The following is a 22,617-nucleotide window of genomic DNA, read 5'->3' as shown; positions in this document are numbered from 1 at the left end:
AGCGCAGCTTTTCTCTTTCTCAAAGCCTTGGGTTTTCCCTTCCGCTGCCGCTTAAGGATAAGTCCCCACCGGCCGAGGCTGCCCCTGTCCCTGCCTCGCAGGTGTGATCAGTGGTGTCCCCTCCCCGGGGCTCACCGAGCAGGGCAGAGGGTTCACCGTGAGCGGCCGCTCCGCTCCTGCTCCCCGGCCGCGGCGCTCGGCTGCGGGACGGCGAAATCCCGAGCGTGGGAGCGGCTTCCGGCTCCTGCAGGATCACCGCATCGTTTGGGTTGGGAAAGGGCTTAAAGATCATCGAATCCAGCCACTATTTAACTCCACAATGGCTGGGGCTAAACCGCATCCCTCGGCATCACATCTCTGCCTCTTTGAAACGCCTCCAGGGGTGGGGATTCAACCACCTCCCTGAGAATCATAGAATCAACCAGGTTGGAAGAGACCTCCAAGATCATCCAGTCCAACCTATCACCCAGCCCTATCCAATCAACTAGGCCATGGCACTAAGTGCCTCATCCAGGCTTTTCTTGACGATCTCCAGGGACGGCGACTCCACCACCTCCCTGGGCAGCCCATCCTTAATGGCAAACCACTCTGTGACGAACTTCTTCCTAACATCCAACCTGAACCTCCCCTGGCACAGCTTGAGACTGTGTCCCCTCGTTCTGTTGCTGAGGAGCCTGTTCCAGCCTTTGAGACTTACAGTCAAGAAGTTTCTTCTAACATCCCACTTAAACTTTCCCTGCTGCATCTTGAGGCCAGCTCGATCACTTGCTATTATGAAGAAGAAACCGACCTCCACCTCACTGCAGCCTCCTCTCAGGGAGCTGCAGAGCAATGAGGTCTCCCCTCAGCCTCTTCTTTTCCACACTAAACACCCCCAGCTCCCTCAGCTGCTTCTCCCCAGCCCTCTTCTCCAGACCCTTCCCCAGTTTCGCTGCCCTTCTCTGGACCCGCAGCAGCACCCCAGTGTCTCATCAGCTCTCGCCTCCAGCCGTGCCTCTCAGGCAGGCCGCAGCGCAAGGCGGCGGACAGCCCGCGTGTGGCGAGCCGCCTGCTGCCAGACCCTTCCCGGAGCTCGCCGCACCGACAGCGGGACCCGCTAGCCCGAGCTCGCAGGAGGCGGTAGCGCGTCAGCGAATCCCAAGCTGCCGCCGTCACAGGCGCAATCCATCCCGGCAGCCGCCATCCGCCGTCCCCATGGAGACGCGCGGCCCGCCCCCTTAAAGGCCCCGCCTATGGGGGCGGCCGCACCGCTGTTGACGGAAGTCAAGATGGCGGCGGCCACCTCCGACCTGCTGACGGGATGGTGCCTCTTCGGCCTGGTGCTGCTGGTGAGAGCCGGCTCTCCGGCGCCCGGGGCTAGGCTGCTCTGCGCGACTGCCCCGGCCGCACACCCCCGTCCCTCCTCGGGGGTCGTCAGGCTCCCCGCGTAGCCCTCCGGTAGCCCCGGGCGGGCCGGCTCGCTCCCCGCGTAGCCCTCCGGTCCGGTAGCCCCGGGCGGGCGGGCCGGCTCGCTCCCCGCGTAGCCCTCGGGTAGCCCCGGGCGGGCGGGCCGGCTCGCTCCCCGCGTAGCCCTCGGGTAGCCCCGGGCGGGCGGGCCGGCTCGCTCCCCGCGTAGCCCTCGGGTAGCCCCGGGCGGGCGGGCTGTTTCTCGCTCTGGGTTTCGCTCCTGGCCTCTCGCTCCCAGCCCGTGCCCCCCAGCCTGCCCTGCAGCAGGCGCCTCGCAGCGGCTCCGGCCGGTGCCTCGGCGGCGGTGCCGTGGGACATAGCAAAGCCCGGAGCCGGGGGTGTGGGGTGGGTTGGTTTGCCTTCTGGCCGGGCTTGTGCTGTAGCCCGCTTCCTGGGGGAGCGTTGTTCAACATGTGCTTAGCCAAGGTGCAAAGAGTGGAGTTGTGTGAGGTGAGTGCAATGCTGCTGCTTAGGACTCAGGTGAAGTGTGTTAGGGAATCACAGAATGTGGCACTGCTTAGGACTCAGGTGAAGTGTGATAGGGAATCAGCATATAACACTGCTTAGGACTCAGGTGAAGTGTGATAGGGAATCAGCATATAACACTGCTTAGGACTCAGGTGAAGTGTGATAGGGAATCAGCATATAACACTGCTTAGGACTCAGGTGAAGTGTGATAGGGAATCAGCATATAACACTGCTTAGGATTCAGGTGAAGTGTGATAGGGAATCAGCATATAACACTGCTTAGGACTCAGGTGAAGTGTGATAGGGAATCAGCATATAACACTGCTTAGGGCTCAGGTGAAGTGTGATAGGGAATCGGCATATAACACTGCTTTGGACTCAGGTGAAGTGTGATAGGGAATCAGAGAATAGTTGGAAAGGAGCTCTAAGGGCATTGAGCCCAACTGTCAACCTAATACCACCATGGCCATTAAATCAAGTCCCAAAGTGCCATGTCCACATCCCTACTCCACTCTGCTGAGACCCCACCTGGAGCCCTGTGTCCAGTTCTGCAGCCCCTATTCCAAGAAGCATCTGGAAGTGCTGGTATGTGTCCAGGGAAGTGCCACAAGGATGAGCAGAGGGCTGGAGCTGCTCTGCTATGGAGACAGACTGAGAGAGTTGGGGTTGTTCAGTCTGGAGAAGAGAAGGCTCCAGAGAGACATAATAGCAGCTTCCAGTACCTGAAGTGGGCTACAGGAAAGCTGGGGAGGGACTTTGTAGGGTGTCAGGGAGTGATAAGACTAGGGGGAATGGAGCAAAACTAGAAATGGGTAGCTTCAGATTGGGTGTTAGGAAGAAGTTCTTCCCCATGAGGGTGATGAGACACTGGCACAGGTTGCTCAGGGAGGTGGTGGAAGCCTCATCCCTGGAGGTTTTTGCAGCCAGGCTGGATGTGGCTGTGAGCAGCCTGATCTAGTGTGAGGTGTCCCTGGCTATGGCAGGGGGTTGGAACTGGCTGATCCTTGAGGTGCCTTCCAACCCTGACAATCCTGTGATTCTTGAACATCTCCAGGAACAGTGAAACCACCACCTCCATGTGCCCAATGCCTGATGACTTTTGCAGGAGAGACAGTTTTCCTAATCTCCAACCTAACCCTCCCCTGGCACAGTTTTCAGGCCATTTCCTCTCCTCCTATCACCTGATACTAGAGAGAAGAGACCAATCCCTACCTGGCTCCAGCCTCCTTTCAGGGAGCTGTCGAGAGCAATGAGGTCTCCCCTCAGCCTTCTCTTCTCCACACTGAACACCCCCAGCTCCCTCAGCTGCTCCCCCCCAGCCCAGTTCTCCAGACCCTTCCCCAGCTTTGCTGCCTTTCTCTGGACCCGCTCGAGCCCCTTGGTGTCTTTCTTGGAGTGAGGGGCCCAAAACTGAATCCAGTAGGCAAGGTGCAGCCTCAGCAGGCCAGGGTGAGCTGGGTTATAACTTTCTTTCCCTGTGTCTTCCAGGCCATTCTGGTGTTCTGCTGGGTTTATGTGCGCAAGTATCAGAGCCGGCGGGAGAGCGAAGTCATTTCCACCATAACTGCCATCTTTGCCTTGGCTGTTGCTCTTATCTCCTCAGCACTGCTGCCAGTGGACATCTTCTTGGTTTCATACATGAAAAATCCAAATGGAACATTTAAGGTATGGACTCATGCAGATGTGAATTGGGGGGTGCTGGTGGATGAGAAGCTGGACATGAGCAGGCAGTGTGAGTTCGCAGCACAGAAGGCCAATGGCAGCCTGGGCTGCATCAAAAGATGTGTGGCCAGAGATGTAGAGAGGGGATCCTGCTACTTGACTGTGCTCTGAGGAGACCTCACCTGGAATACTGCATCTGGAGCTCTCAATATAGGAAGGACATGAAAATGATCAGGGAGTTGGAACACCTCTGCTATGAAGACAGGCTGAGGGAGCTGGGGGTGTTCAGCCTGGAGAAGAGGAGGCTCCAGGGAGACCTAATAGCAGCTTTCCAGTACCTGAAAGGGGGGCTTACAAGAAGTATGGAGAGAGGCTGCAAAGGCTTGCAGTGGTAGGATGAGGGGCAATGGCTTCAACCTAGAGAAGAGCAGATTTAGATTGGATGTGAGGAACAAGTTCTGCACCAGGAGGCTGTTGGAACACTGGAACAGGTTGCCCAGGGAGGCGGTTGAGGCTCCATCTGTGGAGATATTCAAGGTGAGGCTCAACAGAGCTCTGGGCAACCTGATCTAGTGGAGGATGTCCCTGCTGACTGCAGGGTGGGTTGGACTAGAAGACCTTTGGAGGTCCCTTCCAACCCAGACCATCCCATGCTTCAGGAGTTCATGTTTGAAGAGGATGTTTTACTTGGCCAAGTGTTTAAACCTCTTCTGGTTCCCAGAGCGTTTTGGTAAGCTGGGAGCTAGCACTGGATACACCACAGCTCTCTTGGTTGTCTGAGCTGGGTTTCAGTTTTCACTGCTGTTGGTTGTTTTCAATATTCTACTCATTTCACAGTGTCACAGGACAATTAAGGTTGGAAGTGACCCAGAGAAACTTGACAGCCAAGGCTGTTAAATAGGTACTCTTTAATCATTTATGTCCAGTGCTAGACACAGCACTGGAGACACAGGGGGGCTTTCCCCTTCAAAGGTGTGCACCTGAACACAAGTTTTAGAGTTAATACACTGTTAGCTGCTACACATTCATGCCATTTTGTAGTCATTTGCATTCAGTTCCATCTATACATGGCAGTGCCCCCTGGCAGTGGGCTTGTGGGGGGGTGTGTGTGTGTCTTCCTCTTAGTTGCTTTTTTCATCTCCACTGTTGCTCTCTTGACTGTTGTTTTCCTGTTGTTCTGCTCACATCTGCAGGAATGAGCTGGTCTGTCCTTGGCCTGTTTCCTGTTATCTATTCATGGTCTTATCTAAGTATTCCACACAAGTACTTCCATCTAAACATTACATTGGAAAGGAGTTTAAAGATCATCTAGTTCCAACAACCTTGCCGTGGGCAGGGACACCTTCCACTAGCCCATGCTGCTCAAGGCCTTATCCAGTCTGGCCTTGAACACCCCCAGGCAGGAGGCATCCACAGCCTCCCTAGGCAGCCTGTTGCAGAGTCTCACCACCCTTGTACTGAAAACATCTTCCCAAGCTCCACTCTAACCCTACTCTCCCCCAGCTTCAAACCATTCCTCCTTGTCCTGTTGCTAGCCACCTGAGAAGCAGATTTTTGGCAGTGAAGCCCTGCTGTCGTTCAGTTCCTAGCTGCTTCTGCCTATGTAGTGTCTGTGCTGCTGGAACTGGGGCTCAGTATGGTTTTTCTTCTTTGTTCTGGTGTGATGTTGGGTTTGGAATGTCTTCATTGCCCCCAGGAGATGCCTCTTTCAACTACTTCCTTGCAAGTAAATGGTGCCACCTGTTCAGTTCAGTCTGGCTTTTCCCTTGGGCATAATTAAAGCAATGCACTTCCTTAATGTTTATCTCTGTGCAGTTGAAACACTTGAATGCTCTGTGTGTCTTTTAAGCTTATTAGGATCCATTTTGTTGTTGTGTTTTGGGGGTTTTTTTTGGTTTCCTTTTTTTTGTGTGGTGTGTTTTCACGCACATGCCTAAGAACTTGTAAGGTGAAATGCTCTTGGGCTTGACAGTCTTCAAAGATTGGGCTTACCGTGTGCCTGACAGACACTTGAGGTGTTGCTTCTGTCTCTTTTGCTAAACTGTGGGGTTTTTTTTCCCCCCCCCATCCTTTCTTCCTGCAGACTAGATGACAAAATGCATGTGTACTTTCCCCCTCAACTTCCAGTTGGATGATAATCTAATTTATTTGAGACAGTGAGCTTTAAAAGGCTTAATGTGAAGTGGCATGCTGGAGTCCTTGCTATGGTAACAGGATGAAAGGTGCTGCTGGGTTGGTTTGTTTTTTTTTTTTGCCTGAAATAATAGAAAAATGAAATGTTTCTGGTGTGGCTGAGTTCCCTGGCAGTTGAGGCAGTGAGGAAAGAACTGAGAAAGCAAATGTTGAGCTTCACAGATTCGCAGAATGGTTTGGGTTAGAAGAAGCCTTCAAGATCACCCAGTTCCAGCCCCCCTGCCATGGGCAGGGACACCTCCCACCAGCCCAGGTGGCTTCAAGGCTTCAGCCAGCCTGGCCTTGAACATCTCCAGGGAGGAAACATCCACCACCTCCCTGGGCAACCTGTTCCAGTGTCTCCCCACCCTCACTGTGAAGCATTTCTTCCTAATCTCCAGTCTAAATCTCCCCTCCTCAAGCTTCAATCTATTCTCCCTTGTACTGTCGTGACAAGCCCTTGTAAGAAGCCACTCCCCAGCTTTCTTGTAGGCCCCCTTCAGGTATGGTGACTCCATTGCCTCCCTGGGCAGCCTGTTCTAATGCCTGATCAGACTCCAATAAAGGAATTCTTCCTAATATCCAACCTAAACTTCCCATGGTACAACTTGAGGCCGTGACCTCTTGTCCTGTTGTTAGTTATTTAGTAGAAGAGGGCCAACTCCCACCTCATTCCTATGTCCTTTCAGGGAGTCATAGAGAGCAATAAGGTCTCCTCTCAACTTTGTCTTTTCCAAACTAAACAAGCCCAGTTCCCTCAGCTGCTCCTCTCCAGACTTTTCACCAGCTTTATTGCCCTTCTCTGGACCCACTGCAGCACCCCAATGTCAGAATCAGTGAGGTTGGAACTCAGAGATCATCAAGTCCAACCTGTCACCCAGGACTTCATGACTGTGGAACCATGGCAAAAAGTGCCACATCCAGTCCCCCTTGAACACCAACAGGGACTCAACCACCTCCCTGGGCAGCACATTCCAATGGCCAGTTACTCTCTCTGTGAAGAACTTGCTCCTCACCTCCAGCCTAACTTTCCCCTGGCACAGCTTGAGACTGAGTGTTCTGGTGCTGCTTGCCTGGGAGAAGTCCAACTCCCGCCTGGCTACAACCTCCCTTCAGGGAGTTGTAGAGAGCAAGAAGGTCTCCCCTGAGCCTCCTCTTCTCCAGGCTAAGCAACCCCAGCTCCCTCAGCCTCTCTTCACAGGGCTGTGCTCCAGACCCCTCCCCAGCTTTGTTGCCCTTCTCTGGACACCTTCCAGCAACTCAACATCTTTCCTGAACCGAGAGGCCCAGAACTGGACACAGGACTCAAGATGTGGCCAAACCAGTGCCAAGTACAGGGTTAGAACGACTTCCCTGCTCCTGCTGGCCACACTCTTCCTGATGTCCTCCTTTTGTATGGTAGTTTAAGGCTATGCCTTGAAAAATTTTCACAGATCATGACCACAACAGTAGTAAAATGTCAATCAATCACTATTGGGAAATAAAGGTAATTCTGCACAATCACATTAAAGAGATAATTACCATAAGATTGGTTGTACCAAAACAACTCTCTTCTTGCTGCTTCACTCTGGGGAGATACTACCTTGCTTCTGCTTGGCCTGGGCTGCATAGGTTTGGTATTCCCATCCCTCTGCTCCTTTCTCCCTTCTTTTGTACAAGGGGGTAGGAGGGGCAGAAAAGAAGCTAATAGCTTCCCCTGGTCTTTGACCAGGAAGGTTCTTGGGCTGTTTGCTAATTGTAAATACCTGTGAATATCTGTAAATACTTTGTACTTATCATTGCATTCCATTGTAGTTTTGCCTGTAAATACAGCTTCTGTGTGCTTCCAATGGGGCTGGTCTGGCAAAGGTCATGTTGGGGGAGCAAATTTCAACCCACCACATCTTCTACTACACTGCCTAAAACTGAACACAGCACTCCAAGCACAGACTCACCAGTGCCCAGTGCAGGAGCACAATCACTTCCCTGTTCCTGCTGCTCACTCTATTCCTGATCCAAGCCAGGGTGCTGTTGGCCTTCTTGGTCACCTGGGCACACTGCTGACTCATGTTCAGCCAACACCCCCAGCTCTTCCTCTGCTGGGCAGCTTTCCAGCCACTCTTCCCTGAGACTGGAGTGTTCTGTTGTGACCCAAAGTTGTGACCCTGTTACAAGGATCTGGAGGTGCTGGAAGATGTCCAGAGAAGGGCCACAAGGAGGAGCAGAGGGCTGGAGCACCTCTCCTGTGAGGACAGACTGAGATAATTGGGGCTAGGTCAGTTTGGAGAAGAGAAGGCTCTGACGAGACCTTATTGTAGGTGAGAAGCTCAACATGAGCCAGCAGTGAGCACTTGTAGCCCGCAGAGCCTGGGCTGCAGCAAGAGAAGCACAGCCAGCAGGGCCAGGGAGGTGATTCTCCCCCTCTGCTCCACTCTGCTGAGACTCCATCTGGAGCTCTGTGTCCAGTTCTGGAGCCTCTGTTACAGGAAGGATCTGGAGGTGCTGGAAGGTGTCCAGAGAAGGGCCACAAGGGTGAGCAGAGGGCTGGAGCTGCTCTGCTATGAGGACAGTCTCAGAGAGTTGGGGCTGTTCAGTCTGAAGAAAAGAAGGCTCTGAGGAGACCTTTTTGTGGCCTTCAGTATCTGAAGGGGGCTACAAGAAAGCTGGGGAGGGACTTTTGAGGGTGTCAGGGAGTGATAGGACTGGAGGGAATGGAGCAAACTAGAAATGGGTAGATTCAGATTGGGTGTTAGGAAGAAGCTCTTCACCATGAGGGTGGTGAGACACTGGAACAGGTTGCTCAGGGAAGTGGTGGAAGCCTCATGCCTGGAGGCTTTTGCAGCCAGGCTGGATGTGGCTGTGAGCAACCTGCTGTAGTGTGAGGTGTCCCTGGCCATGGTAAGGGGGTTGAAACTGGATGATCCTTGAGGTCCCATCCAGCCCTAACAATTCTATCATTCTAAGTGCAGAACCCAACACTTGGCCTTGTTGAACCTCACACAGCTGACCTCAGCCTGCCCAGATCCCTTTGCAGAGCCTCCTACCCTCTGGCAGATCACCACTCCCACTTCATTTTGTGTCATCTGCAAATTTACTGAGGGTGCCCTCAATCCCCTCACCTCAGCAGCTTCTTCAGCTCTGTCTGAGTGCAGCTGAATGAAATGTCCTTTGGTTTCCTGTGGTGCTAAGTGCTGCTCTCTTTTCTTGCCAGGCCTGGGCTGATGCTAATGTTTCAAGACAAATTGAAGACACTGTGCTTTATGGATACTACAGTAAGTATTTTTAACTTCTCATTTTGCTTTTTGTTTCCAATGAATAACACCTTTAAATGAAGGCATGAAGTTTTGAAGGGTCATACTGAATTATCACTGGTTTGGGTTCAACATTAGTTGTACTGAACCATGAGTCAGCAGTGTGCCCAGGTGGCCAAGAAGGCCAATGGCCTCCTGGCCTGTATCAGGAGGAGTGTGGCCAGCAGGAGCAGGGAAGTCATTGTGCCCCTGTACTCAGCACTGGTTAGGCCACACCTTGAGTCCTGTGTCCAGTTCTGGGCCTCTCGGTTCAGGAAAGATGTTGAGTTGCTGGAAGGTGTCCAGAGAAGGGCAAGAAAGCTGGGGAGGGGTCTGGAGCACAGCCCTGTGAGGAGAGGCTGAGGGAGCTGGGGTTGCTTAGCCTGGAGAAGAGGAGGCTCAGGGGAGACCTTCTTGCTCTCTCCAACTCCCTGAAGTGAGGCTGTAGCCAGGAGGAGGTTGGTCTCTTCTCCCAGGCACCCAGCACCAGAACAAGAGGACACAGTCTCAGGCTGCACCAGGGGAGGTTCAGGCTGGATGTTAGGAAGAAGTTCTTCCCAGCAAGAGAGATTGGCTATTGGAATGTGCTGCCCAGGGAGGTGGTGGAGTCACCATCCCTGGAGGTGTTTAGGAAAAGACTGGATGTGGCACTTGGTGCCATGGTTTAGTTGATTAGGTAGTGCTGGGTGATAGGTTGGACTTGATGATCTCAAAGATCTCTTCCGACCTGGTCTGGTCTGGTTTGGTCTGGTCTATTCTATTCTATTCTTTCCACTTAGTGCCCTCCAGTGAAGTTTTTTTATGTTCAAGAACCTCCTAAAAATGCAAATCTGCTGCAGGCTAAGCCATGGAGAGGCTAATGGCTTCTGTCACATCGTTTACTCTTAGCATCTTTCCTCTCTGTGTGTTTAGAGGCCTATTAAGGCAAACAGGAGGTTTTGCTGTGGCTTTTATGGGACCTAACACATGCAGCAGTGTGAAACTTGCCTACTTTGTGTAACGCTCATGCAGCTGAGTGTAACTCTTCTGTTTCAAGTGTTCAGACTCAGCAGCTCCTGTATTCCAAGTAAGAGCTGCTGTAAAGGTAGAGAGGAGAGGCTGAGGGACCTGGGGCTTTTTAGTCTGGAGAAGAGAAGACTTAGAGGGGATTTAATAAATGTTTATAAATACCTGAGGGCTGGGGGTCAGGAGGGAGGGGACAGGCTCTGCTCAACTGCACCCTGGGAGAGGGCAAGGAGCAGTGGATGTAAGCTGCAGCACAGGAGGTTCCACCTAACCACAAGGGGGAACTTCTTTACTGTAAGGGTCACAGAGCACTGGAGCAGGCTGCCCAGAGAGGTTGTGGAGTCTCCTTCTCTGGAGACTCTCAAGGCCTGTCTGGATGTGTTCCTGTGTATCCTGAGCTAGTTTGTATGATCCTGCTCTGGCAGGGGGGTTGGACTTGATGATCTCTTTGAGTCCCTTTCAACCCCTGACATCTGTGATCCTGTAGAGGAGTATCAAGGAGTTCATTCAAGAGTGCCCCTCCCCTGGAGGTCTTCAAGGCCTGGCTGGACATTAAGAGGAAGGAAGAAACTCTTTATGAGGAGGGAAGGAGGCTGCCCAGCAATGTGGTTGAGGCTTCATCCCTAGAGACATTCAAGATCAGCCTGGATGTGACCCTGGGCAGCCTGCTCTGGTTAGAGGTGTCCCTGCTGCCTGCAGTGGGGTTGGACAAGCTGATCTTTGAGGATCCCTTCCAACCTGATGCAATCTGTGACCGTGGAACAAACTCTTCCATGAACCATTTTCTCCAGATATGTGACTGGGATGAATTTTTGAAGCAAGGATGTGCCTTGGGAAATCCTCAACTCCTTCTTTTGGAGCAGGTTTTGAGCTTAAATTTGAACAAGAGGCCCAAATCCTACAGGCCAGTCAGTCTCACCTCTGTGCCCAGAAAGATCATGGAGCAGATCCTCCTGGAGGCACTACTGGCTCAGAAGAATAGTGAAGAGGTTATTGGGAACAGTGAGCATGGCTTCACCAAGGGCAGATCCTGCCTGACCAACCTGGTTGCCTTCTATGAGCAGGTGACAACATCAATAGATGAGGGGCAAGCAACTGATGTCGTCTACCTGGACCTGAGCAAAGCCTTCGACACTGTCCCACACCACATCCTGGTCTCCAAACTGGTGACACATGGGTTTGATGGGTGGACCACTAGATGGATAAGGAACTGGCTTGATGGCTGCACCCAAAGAGTGGCTGTCAATGGCTCCATGTCCCAGTGGAGGCCAGTGACAAGCAGAGTCCCTCAGGGATCAGTCCTGGGACCAGGCTTGTTCAACATCTTTGTGGGTGCCATGGACAGTGGCATTGAGTGCACCCTCAGCAGGTTTGCTGATGACACCAAGCTGTGTGGTGCAGCAGACAGCTGGAGGGAAGGGAGGCCATCCAGAGGGACCTTGACAGGCTGGAGAGGTGGGCACAAGCCAACCTCATGAAGTTCAATAAGAGCAAGGGCAGGGTCCTGCATCTGGGTTGAGGCAATCCCAGGCACAAATCCAGGCTTGGCAGGGACTGGCTGGAAAGCAGCCCTGAGGAGAGAGACTTGGGGGTGCTGGTGGACAAAAAGCTCAACATGAGCTCTCAGTGTGCACTTGCAGCCCACAAAGCCAATCAGATCCTGGGCTGCATCAGGAGAAGTGTGGCCAGCAGGTCGAGGGAGGTGATCCTCCCCCTCTGCTCAGCCCTGGTGAGACCCCACCTGGAGTACTGTGTCCAGTTCTGGAGCCCCTATTACAAGAGGGATGTGGAGGTGCTGGAAGGTGTCCAGAGAAGGGCCACAAGGATGATCAGAGGGCTGGAGCACCTCTCCTGTGAGGACAGACTGAAGGAGTTGGGGCTGTTCAGTCTGGAGAAGAGAAGGCTCTGAGGTGACCTTATTGTGGCCTTCCAGTATCTGAAGGGGGCCTACAGGAAGGCTGGGGAGGGACTGCTCAGGATCTCAGGTAGTGATAGGACTAGGGGGAATGGAATGAAGCTGGAGGTGGGGAGATTCAGGCTGGATGTGAGGAGGAAGTTCTTCACCATGAGAGTGGTGAAACCCTGGAATGGGTTGTCCAGGGAGGTGGTTGAGGCCCCATCCCTGGAGGTGTTTAAGGCCAGGCTGGATGAGGCTGTGGCCAGCCTGATCTAGTGTGGGGTGTCCCTGCCCATGGCAGGGGGGTTGGAACTAGCTGATCCTTGTGGTCCCTTCCAACCCTGACTGATACTATGATACTATAAATCCAAAGGCAATTTGGAGAGGTCTGTTTGCAGTGTTGTAGGAGTAGTGGTTTTATTTCATCTGTCCTCCAGATGGTGGTAGAGATTTAAAGATGGGTTCAAAAGTGGGGTTTTTTTGGTTTCTTTTGTGATCTTAATTTGAGGAATTGATGCACATGGTTTTAAGTAGAGCTGCACTGAGCTGAACAGTGAGAGGTAATTTGGGTTTTTCAGAAGTCTCCCTCATTGCTTTCAAAAGAACCCCACAACTTAATGCCTCTCTTGCACCATTAGGTCTATTCCCCTCCTGCTGTTCTACAAGCACAGCAACATGAGAGCTGAAAAGGAATAAGTAAAGCAACTCTCCCAGGCTTGTAATACTAAATGATTGGGTGTTTTTTTTCTACCCATCAAAGTATTTGAGGTTGCTGTGTTCTGTTGCTGCTGGTTTTAAACTAAACAGGATGAGCAGGATGGAAATCACACTGTATCAACAGACCAGCAGGATGAGGGAGGTGATTCTGTCCCTCTGCTCAGGTGAGACCCCACCTGCAGGGCTGTGTCCAGTTCTGGTGTCCCCAGCATAAGAGGGACGTGGGACTGTTAGAGCAGGTCCAGAGCAGGCCATGAAGGATGATCAGAGGGCTGGAGAACCTCCCCTGTGGGGACAGGCTGGGAGAGCTGGGGCTGTTCAGCCTGGAAAAGAGAAGGCTCTAAGGAGCCTAATAGCAGCCTTCCAGTACCTGAAGGGGGCTACAAGAAAGCCAGGAGAGGGCTTTTACAAGGGCTTGTAGTGACAGGACAAGGGGGAATGGATTGAAGCTGTAAGAAGGCAGATTTAGACTGGAGATTAGGAAGAAATTCCTTGCAGTGAGGATGGTGAGACAGTGGAACAGGTTGTTCAGGGGGGCTGTGGCTGACCCCTCCCTGGAGGTGTTCAAGGCCAGGTTGGATGTGGCCCTGAGCAACCTGGGCTGGTGGGAAGTGTCCCTGCCCGTGATGATCTTTAAGGTCCCTCCTAACCCCTATGAATCTATGAAACCTCCTTTTTTGCTCAAGGACCACACATATCACTGCTTCTGTATCTCTCCTGACAATGCAGCAATAACCTTGTGGACCTTGTTGGTCTCCTGTAGCTATACTGGCAGCTTGTAGTGTGAATTACTGGTTCCCTGAGGTCACTGTCCTTCAGTCCCAGTCACTCCTAATCCTGGCATAAGCTTGGAGGCTGTGGTTCAGCTGCTGTGTTGGAACATTTAGGATTGGTACCTGTATTGCTGTTTACTGAGAAAGCTGTCACTGGATGTAAAACTTTTGGGTTTGGGGGTGTGGTTCTGTTGGTGGGGGTAGCTTGGTGGAGGGTGCTGGTTTGGGTTGGGGTAGCTTGGTGGAGGGTGCTGGTTTGGGTTGGGGTAGCTTGGTGGAGGTTGCTGGTTTGGGTAGAGGAGCTTGGTGGAGGGTGTTGGTTTGGAGCTTGGTGGAGGGCAGTGGGGGGTTAAGGTTGGCTTGCCTGGTGCTGGGAGGGCTGCTTGGGCTTGCTTGGGGCTGGGGCTGGGAGGGCTGCTTGGGCCTGGGAGGGCTGCTTGGGCTTGCTTGGTGCTGGGGCTGGGAGGGCTGCTTGGGCTTGCTTGGGGCTGGGGCTGGGAGGGCTGCTTGGGCTTGCTTGGGGCTGGGGCTGGGAGGGCTGCTTGGGCTTGCTTGGGACTGGGAGGGCTGCTTGGGCTTGCTTGGGGCTGGGGCTGGGAGTGCTGCTTGGGCTTGCTTGGGGCTGGGGCTGGGAGGGCTGCTTGGGCTTGCTTGGGACTGGGAGGGCTGCTTGGGCTTGCTTGGGGCTGGGGCTGGGAGGGCTGCTTGGGCTTGCTTGGGGCTGGGGCTGGGTGGGCTGCTTGGGCTTGCTTGGTGCTGGGGCTGGGAGGGCTGCTTGGGCTTGCTTGGGGCTGGGGCTGGGAGGGCTGCTTGGGCTTGCTTGGGGCTGGGGCTGCTTGGGCTTGCTTGGGGCTGGGGCTGGGAGGGCTGCTTGGGCTTGCTTGGGGCTGGGGCTGGGAGGGCTGCTTGGGCTTGTTGGGGCTGGGACTGGGAGGGCTGCTTGGGCTTGCTTGGGGCTGGGACTGGGAGGGCTGCTTGGACTTGCTTGGTGCTGGGGCTGGGAGGGCTGCTTGGGCTTGCTTGGGGCTGAGGCTGCTTGGGCTTGCTTGGGGCTGAGGCTGCTTGGGCTTGCTTGGGGCTGGGACTGGGAGGGCTGCTTGGGCTTGCTGGGGGCTGGGACTGGGAGGGCTGCTTGGGCTTGCTTGGGGCTGGGAGGGCTGCTTGGTTTGGGCTTTTTTGTGGATTTTTAAAGGTTTTTCTTTATCCAAGTCAGTAGTCTCCACAATGTTCTTTCTCTCTCATACCCAGCTGGATTTTTGGCTGGATTGATGCAGAAGTAGAATGGCTTTGGACTGGTAGAATGGTAACTGAGAGAACTTTGAGGCTGAAGCTGGAAATGAGTGTGTTTTGAAGTGGGGCTTCAGTAGCCTAAAAGCTTTCCTTAGGCAGCCAGTCTGCTGACTGCTTTGAAGCCAGAGTGGTTATTGTGTTAATGCTCATAAAGCCAACTGTAGTAGAAGGTGCCTGCCAGTGCAGGAGTGATTGAAGAAAGATCAGTGGTTGGCAGATGCTCCAAAGCAGCATGTCAGCTTGTGTTTGGAAGGAAAACCCTTTTCAGCAAGGGTTATAATTGGAAACCATCCAACAGCAGTTTCCTCTGTTTCACAAAGGATCAGGCTGAAACAATTGGCAGTAACCTGGAGCTGTGCTCTGTAGCTCTTCCTCTAGTGAGCAAATCCTACCTGTTGGAGTCAGCTTGGTGTCCAGGGTCCTTCTGAAGGTTTGTGAATAGTGAAAGGGTATCATTGATGCATCCCAGTCCTCCTGTGAGGTGGAATGAGATCTTTTGACCTGCATGTGTGAAGTGCCTCTCAACTACAGCGTGGCAAACACCATCAACTACCTTTATAGATTCAAAGAATGGCTTAGGTTGGAAGGGACCTTAAAGGTCATCTAGTTCCAAGCCCTGCCATGGGCAAGGGCACCTTCCACTAGCTCAGGATGCTCAAGGCATCAACCAAGTTGGCCTTGGACACCTCCAGGGAGGAGGCAGGCACAACCTCCCTGGCCAACCTGTTTGTGTGTGGGCAATCTGTTCTTCAGCTGTGCTTTGAAGTCTGAGCTAAACTGAATTTATCTCTTTTTTTCCTTGAAATAAGGAAAAAGTTAAAAAAACGTTGGAGTAAGAATTTAACCAAAACAGTGCTTAGGATAACTTGGCTGAATTTTGGTTTCTGCCTGAAGTTTTGTCTGCTTCCTGCAAGTGTTAGTCTTTGACACAAGGATTTGGGCTTCTGTGAATTAGTAGGTGCAAGTTATAGATTGATAGGTTTGGGTTGGAAGGGAGCTTAAAGATCATCCAGCTCCACCCCTCTGCCATGAGCAAGGTCACCTCCCACCAGCCCAGGCTGCTCAAGGCCTCATCCAACCTGGCCTTGAACACCTCCAGGGAGGAGGCATCCACAGCCTCCCTGGGCAACCTGTGCCAGTGTCTCCCCACCCTCACTGAAAAGATTTTCTTCCTCATCTCCAGTCTAAATCTGCCCTCTTCCAGCTTCAATCCATTCTCTCATCATAGAATCAATAAGGTTGGAAAAGACTTCAGAGATCAAGTCCAACCTGTCACCCAGCACCTCATGACTACTAAACCATGGCACCAAGTGCCATGTCCAATCCCCTCTTGAACACCTCCAGGGATGGGGACTCCACCACCTCCCTGGGCAGCACATTCTAGTGGCCAATCTCTCTTTCTGGGAAGAACTTCTTCCTCACCTCCAGCCTAAACTTCCCCTGGCACAGCTTGAGACTGTGTCCTGTTGTTCTGGTGCTGCTTGCCTGGGAGAAGAGACCAACCCCCACCTGGCTACAGCCTCCCTTCAGGGAGTTGTAGACAGCAAGAAGGTCTCCTTCATCCTGTGACAAGCAGTCAGATGTGTCTCCATGTTTCCATGGTCTGGTCCTAGGAGAGTACTGTGGAAGACTGCTGTGGTTGTACTTGACAAATACTCTGGAGCTGCCTCTGTAGAAACAGTGTCTTACTAAGTGTGAATTTAGAGCTGCAGTGTGCCTGAGAATATTGAAGGTCTATTACAGTCTTGACACTTGGTGTGAACTGCTTTAACTGTCCTGCTTCCAGCAAGTGTCTGACTTGAGAGTCAGCCTTGCTTTCTGTTCCTTCCTGGGGAAAGCAACCTGTCTGTTCTTGATGGGGAAAAAAATGGTTTTAAGGAACTTCTCTGAGGTCTAAGAATAATATATGTGGGAAGGAAGGAAAAAAATGTGAGGTTTGCTGAAGTTGCTTGTTCCTTCTCAGCAGGAGGAGTGAGGGAGTGTGTAAAGCATTGTTTTAAACAACAGCATTGATGTTATGCAATGCCCCCCACCATATGAAGCCATCTGGAAGAGCAGAAGTTCTGTGTGGTGGAAAAGACTTCTGCTCAGATGATCAGGGGGCTGCATCAGGTTGCTCAGAGCCCTGTTGAGCCTGAGCTTGAATATTTCCAGGGATGGGGTCTCAACTGCCTCCCTGGGCAGCCTCCTTCAGTGAATGGAATGGGATGGAATAGAATGGAATGGAATAGAATGGGATGGGATGGAATAGAATGGAATGGAATAGAATGGGATGGGATGGAATAGAATGGAATGGAATAGAATGGGATGGGATGGAATAGAATGGAATGGAATAGAATGGAATGGAATAGAATGGAATGGAATAGAATGGGATGGGATGGAATAGAATGGGATGGAATAGAATGGGATGGAATAGAATGGGATGGAATAGAATGGGATGGAATAGAATGGAATGGAATAGAATGGGATGGAATAGAATGGGATGGGATGGAATAGAATGGGATGGAATGGAATAGAATGGGATGGAATAGAATGGGATGGGATGGAATAGAATGGAATGGAATAGAATGGGATGGAATAGAATGGGATGGAATGGAATAGAATGGGATGGAATAGAATGGGATGGGATGGAATAGAATGGAATGGAATAGAATGGAATGGGATGGAATAGAATGGAATAAGGCTCCAGCAGCCTCCTGATGCAGAATTTGCTCCTCACATCCAAGCTCAATCTGCTCTTTTCTCATTTCAAACCATTGTCCCTCATCCTGTCACTGCTGCAAACAGTCCCTCTGCAGCCTTCTTGTAGCCTCCTTCAGGTACTGCAAGGCCTCTGTAAGGTATCCCAGGAGCCTTCTCCAGGCTGAAGAGCCCCAAGTCTCCTGGCCTGTCCCCCCAGGGGAGGTTCTTCTGCCCTCTGATCATCTTCATGGACTGCTGTCCCTGCTCCAGCAGTTGTATGTCCCTCTTAAGCTGGGTTAGTTATACTATTAGGTGTTGTCTTGTAATACATTGGAGGCCCTGTAGCTTCTAGAGAGCATATTTAAGGTGAGCTGAAGGACTAAGTGCCAGCAGAGCACTCATGATGGATGGAAAACTCTGGAATGAGTCTCATGCTGAATCTTGTTGTGCATGCAGATCTTGTCTTGGGCTTGGTACAGAGCATGCTATTAGAGCTTTGGGTTTTTAATACAGACCATCTGTTAGAGGTCAGTATTGGCTGAGAGGTTCAGTTCTTGGAGGAAGGCATAAATTAGAAGGAAATGTGACTGTTTAATGGCTTCAAATAATGGCTGTGGCACAGAAAACTGCAACCCAAGTTGGTTGCTCTTCATTTGAGCTGGAGGTGACTGCCAGATAGGCTTGAAGGTATTAGTCCCTACTTGGGGATTTCCCAATGTCTTCAGTGAAGCACAGGAGGAGAATGATGGTAACTCTACAAGCTTGAATTCACAGAATCACAGAGTGGCACTGGTTGGAAGAGACCTCTAGAGACCAAGTCCAACCCCACTGCCAATGAACAGGAGGACCCAGTCTCAAGCTGTGCCAGGGGAGGTTTAGGCTGGATGTTGGGAAGAAGTTCTTTCCAGAAAGAGAGATTGGCCATTGGAATGTGCTGCCCAGGGAGGTGGTGGAGTCACCATCCCTGGAGGTGTTCAAGAGGGGATTGGATGTGGCACTTGGTGCCATGGTTAGTAGTCACGAGGTGCTGGGTGACAGGTTGGACTTGATGATCTCTGAGGTCTCTTCCAACCTTGGTGAAACTGTGATACTATGATTAGATGGTGTTGGGTGATAGGTTGGACTCGATGATCTCAAAGGTCTTTTGCAACCTGGTCTGGTCTATTCTGTTCTGTTCTGTTCCCTAGGGCAGGTGACACAGGAACACACTCAGGTGGGTCCTGAGAGTCTCCAGAGATGGAGACTCCACAACCTCTCTGGCCCAGTGCTCCATCACCCTCACAGGGAAGAAATCTTCCTCATGTTGAGGTGGAACCTCCTGTGTTCCAGCTTGTACCTGTTATTCCTTGTCCTTACTGGGCACCACCAAAAAGAGCCTGGCACCTTCCTCCTGACACCCACCCCTCAGATATTTGTGGATGTTAGGATCCCCTCTCAGCCTTCTCTTGTCCAGACTAAACAGCCCCAGATCTCTCAGTCTTTCTTCATAGCAGAGATGTTCAAGTCCCTTCATCACCCTTGTAGTGTCTGTTGGACTCCCTCCAGCAGATTCCTGTCCCTCTTGAGCTGGGGCAGTATTCCAGGTGTGGTCTCACCAGGGCAGAGCAGAGGGATGTTAAGCAATGAAACTCTCTTGCTACAGCTTGTTCTACTTTGTGAGCTGAGGTCCTCATAGCAGAGCTTTCCTCCCACCTGTAATACACTTAACTGTAATGGAACAACCTGTGGGGTTCTAGCATCAAAAGAATTTGACCTTTGTGGTAATCTTTGCACTGTTTGGTGAACAGGTTGTGTGATGATCTAGTGTGAGGTGTCCCTGCCCGTGGCAAGGGGGCTTGGATCTGGCTGATCCTTGAGGTCCCTTCCAGCCCTAACAGTTCTATGATTCTATGAGGTGGCTCAGCTTGGTCTTATTCACTGTCATCTATGCTGCTTCTTCCCCTGTCCTCTGCACCTCCTGCATGCAGATGATTAGTTTTAGTCTTCTTGCCATTGCTGAATTGAAGAAGGATCTGAAACTCTTAGTCTGAAAGGCTTAATTCTGTGAATCCTTTGGAGTCCACCCCACAGTAATAGTCTGTAAATTGTAGTAACATTTCCATGTTTGAAATGAGCAAGAGCTGGGTTGAGAGGAGGCTGAGGTTGGGTTCTTGCCTTTGGGGAGGAGACTGAGGCTTGGGTCTTGCCTTTGGGGGGGAGACTGAGGCTTGGGTCTTGCCTTTGAGGGGGAGACTGAGGCTTGGGTCTTGCCTTTGGAGGGGAGACTGAGGCTTGGGTCTTGCCTTTGGGGAGGAGACTGAGGCTTGGGTCTTGCCTTTGGGGGGGAAACTGAGGCTTGGGTCTTGCCTTTGGCGGTGAGACTGAGGCTTGGGTCTTGCCTTTGAGGGGGAGACTGAGGCTTGGGTCTTGCCTTTGAGGGGGAGACTGAGGCTTGGGTCTTGCCTTTGGGGAGGAGACTGAGGCTTGGGTCTTGCCTTTGGGGGGGAAACTGAGGCTTGGGTCTTGCCTTTGGGGGGGAGACTGAGGCTTGGGTCTTGCCTTTGGGGGGGAGACTGAGGCTTGGGTCTTGCCTTTGGGGGGGAAACTGAGGTTGGGTTCTTGCCTTTGGGGGGGAAGCTGAGGTTTGGTTCTTGCCTTTGGAGGGGAGACTGAGGTTTGGTTCTTGCCTTTGGAGGGGAGACTGAGGCTTGGGTCTTGCCTTTGGAGGGGAGACTGAGGCTTGGGTCTTGCCTTTGGGGAGGAGACTGAGGCTTGGGTCTTGCCTTTGGGGGGGAGACTGAGGCTTGGGTCTTGCCTTTGGGGAGGAGACTGAGGCTTGGGTCTTGCCTTTGGGGAGGAGACTGAGGCTTGGGTCTTGCCTTTGGTGGTGAGACTGAGATTTGGGTCTTGCCTTTGGGGAGGAGACTGAGGTTAGGGTCTTGCCTTTGGGGGGGAGACTGAGGTTTGGGTCTTGCCTTTGGCGGTGAGACTGAGGCTTGGTTCTTGCCTTTGGGGGGGAGACTAAAGATTTTTATTTGTTTTCCCTTGTGGATGACTCTGCAGTACATGAAGTGCCAGTGTCACTTTGCTCACTTAATTAACTCCTCTCTCCTAGCTTTGTACTCCATCATACTGTTCTGTGTCTTTCTGTGGATTCCCTTTGTCTACTTCTATTATGAGGAGAAGGAGGAAGATGGTGGCAACACATGCTCAGTAAGTTGACTCTAGCAAATGCACCAAGCAGGGGAAAGATAAATGAACACAGGCCAGAAGAATAGCAAGGGTGATTGTCTGACTGCAATACTGCAGTGTGAACAGCACTTCAAAAGCTATTTCTACAGCTCCTTCAGTGAGGCAGCTCTCATTAACACCTGGTCCCACATCATCTAAGCCTCTCATGAAATGAAACTGTAGCAAAAGAAGGAATTCACCTCTGTCTGGCCAGGGAATTCTAAGGTTGTAAAGAATTTCTTGGAGCCTGACTTGATCTCCAGGAAGCTAAAACTGCACATGGAATCACAGAATTGGTTTAGTTGCAAAAGACCTCCAAGATCATAGTATCATAGTATCAGTCAGGGTTGGAAGGGACCACAAGGATCATCTAGTTCCAACCCCCCTGCCATGGGCAGGGACACCCCACACTACATCAGCCTGGCCAGAGCCTCATCCAGCCTGGCCTTAAACACCTCCAGGGACAGGGCCTCAACCACCTCCCTGGACAACCCATTCCAGGGCTTCACCACTCTCATGGGGAAGAACTTCCTCCTCACCTCCAGCCTGAATCTCCCCACCTCCAGCTTCATTCCATTCCCCCTAGTCCTATCACTGCCTGAGATCCTGAGAAGTCCCTTCCCAGCCTTCCTGTAGCCCCCTTCAGATACTGGAAGGCCACAATGAGGTCACCTCGGAGCCTTCAACCCAGCACCACCATGGCCATTAAACCATGTGCCACAGTCCCATGGTCACATGTTTTTGAACACCTCCACCACCTCCCTGGGCAGCCTGTTCCCATCCCTGACCACTCTAATCTCCAACCTAACCCTCCCTTGGCACAGTTTCAGGCTATCTTCCCTCATCCTATTACCTGATACCAAGGAGAAGAGACCAATCCTCACTTCCTGGGAGTTGTAGAGAGCGGTGAGGTCTCCCCTCAGCCTCTTCTTTTCCACCCTCAACAACCTCAGTTCCCTCAGCTGTTCCTTAAGATCTGTTTTCTTATAGAATGAGCATGCAGGAGCAGGTTTTAAAGCAGAAGACAGGCAGTGGAACACTGCAACAGGTTGCCCAGGGAGGTAGTTGAGGCCTCATCCTTGGAGATATTCAAAGTAAGGCTCAACAGGGCTCTGAGCAACCGCATCTAGTGGAGGATCTCCCTGCTGACTGCAGGGGGGGTTGGACTGGATGACCTTTGGAGGTCCCTTGCAACCAAAGCATTCTGTGGTTCCATGAGGCTGTACTGTTCCTGAGGCACTAAGTTTGAGTGCCTGCCTTCTTTCAGCATTTATGTTTTGCTTTTTTGCCTTGAGGTGTAGGTGGTAGCAATTTACCTGAAGCTGACAGTTGGTGATGTTTGTAGTGCACTGAAGGTTTTTGACATCCACAATAACATGGAGATCACAATAAATGCATGCAATAAGCTGCTGCTTTCTGAAACAGGAATACTTTGCTTGAAGGATCTTTGAATCACTGATGGTGGTAATTTTCTCCTCCTATTTAGTTGTAAAAAGATGGGGGGGTGGGGAAAAAAAAAGCCTTGTGATCAGAGCCATAACATAAAGCATTTATAGTCATAATTTTCTGCTTGCACTGAACAAATGGACCCTGGCTGCTGGCCACAGCTGCTCAAGTGAGTAGTTTGATGGAAGCACAGTGCAGTGCCCTTGTTCAGAGTCCTCAGGCTCTGAGATCTCCAAGAATCTATGCTTCCAACCTGTATGTAACACTACTCAGGCTGCTGTGGAGGTCCTGTTGTAGCACACCTTTTGTGCTGAGTAAGCATTGGTGTAACTTGTTTGTTGTATCCCTTTGGATTTGTTTGATGCTAATAGTAATTGTTTTTCTTCTTTACTATACAGCAAGTAAAAACTGCACTCAAATACACTCTGGGCTTCATCACAGTCTGTGCAGTCCTGCTCTTAATTGGGTAAGTGTTTGTGTGGAACGTTGGCAGGGGATACTCTGAATGGAGTGGAACCTCAAAGAGAACTTTGTGCTGTGCATGGTTAGAAAGGGTGGACTGTGGTGCACTCCAGCTGGC

General features: G+C 51.7%; 1 protein-coding gene across 1 annotated transcript in view; it reads left to right on the top strand.

The window, feature by feature from the left end:
* Nucleotides 1-1,247: 1,247 nt before the first annotated feature.
* The window catches only part of LMBRD1 (LMBR1 domain containing 1), a 66,957-nt gene continuing 45,587 nt past the window's right edge, over nt 1,248-22,617 (top strand). The window contains exons 1-5 of the mRNA XM_068153438.1: nt 1,248-1,328; nt 3,403-3,579; nt 8,939-8,999; nt 20,476-20,573; nt 22,436-22,503. Coding sequence (XP_068009539.1) covers nt 1,269-1,328; nt 3,403-3,579; nt 8,939-8,999; nt 20,476-20,573; nt 22,436-22,503 — 464 coding nt within the window. The 5' untranslated portion in view covers nt 1,248-1,268. The remainder of the gene's footprint in view (nt 1,329-3,402; nt 3,580-8,938; nt 9,000-20,475; nt 20,574-22,435; nt 22,504-22,617) is intronic.

This window comes from Melanerpes formicivorus, unplaced genomic scaffold (assembly GCF_026170545.1).
Source record: "Melanerpes formicivorus ecotype bairdi unplaced genomic scaffold, bMelFor1.0.p_v2 SCAF_26, whole genome shotgun sequence".
NCBI lineage: Eukaryota > Metazoa > Chordata > Aves > Piciformes > Picidae > Melanerpes > Melanerpes formicivorus.
The sequence above is the reverse complement of the archived record's forward strand: the minus strand, read 5'-3'. Positions and strand labels throughout refer to the sequence as shown.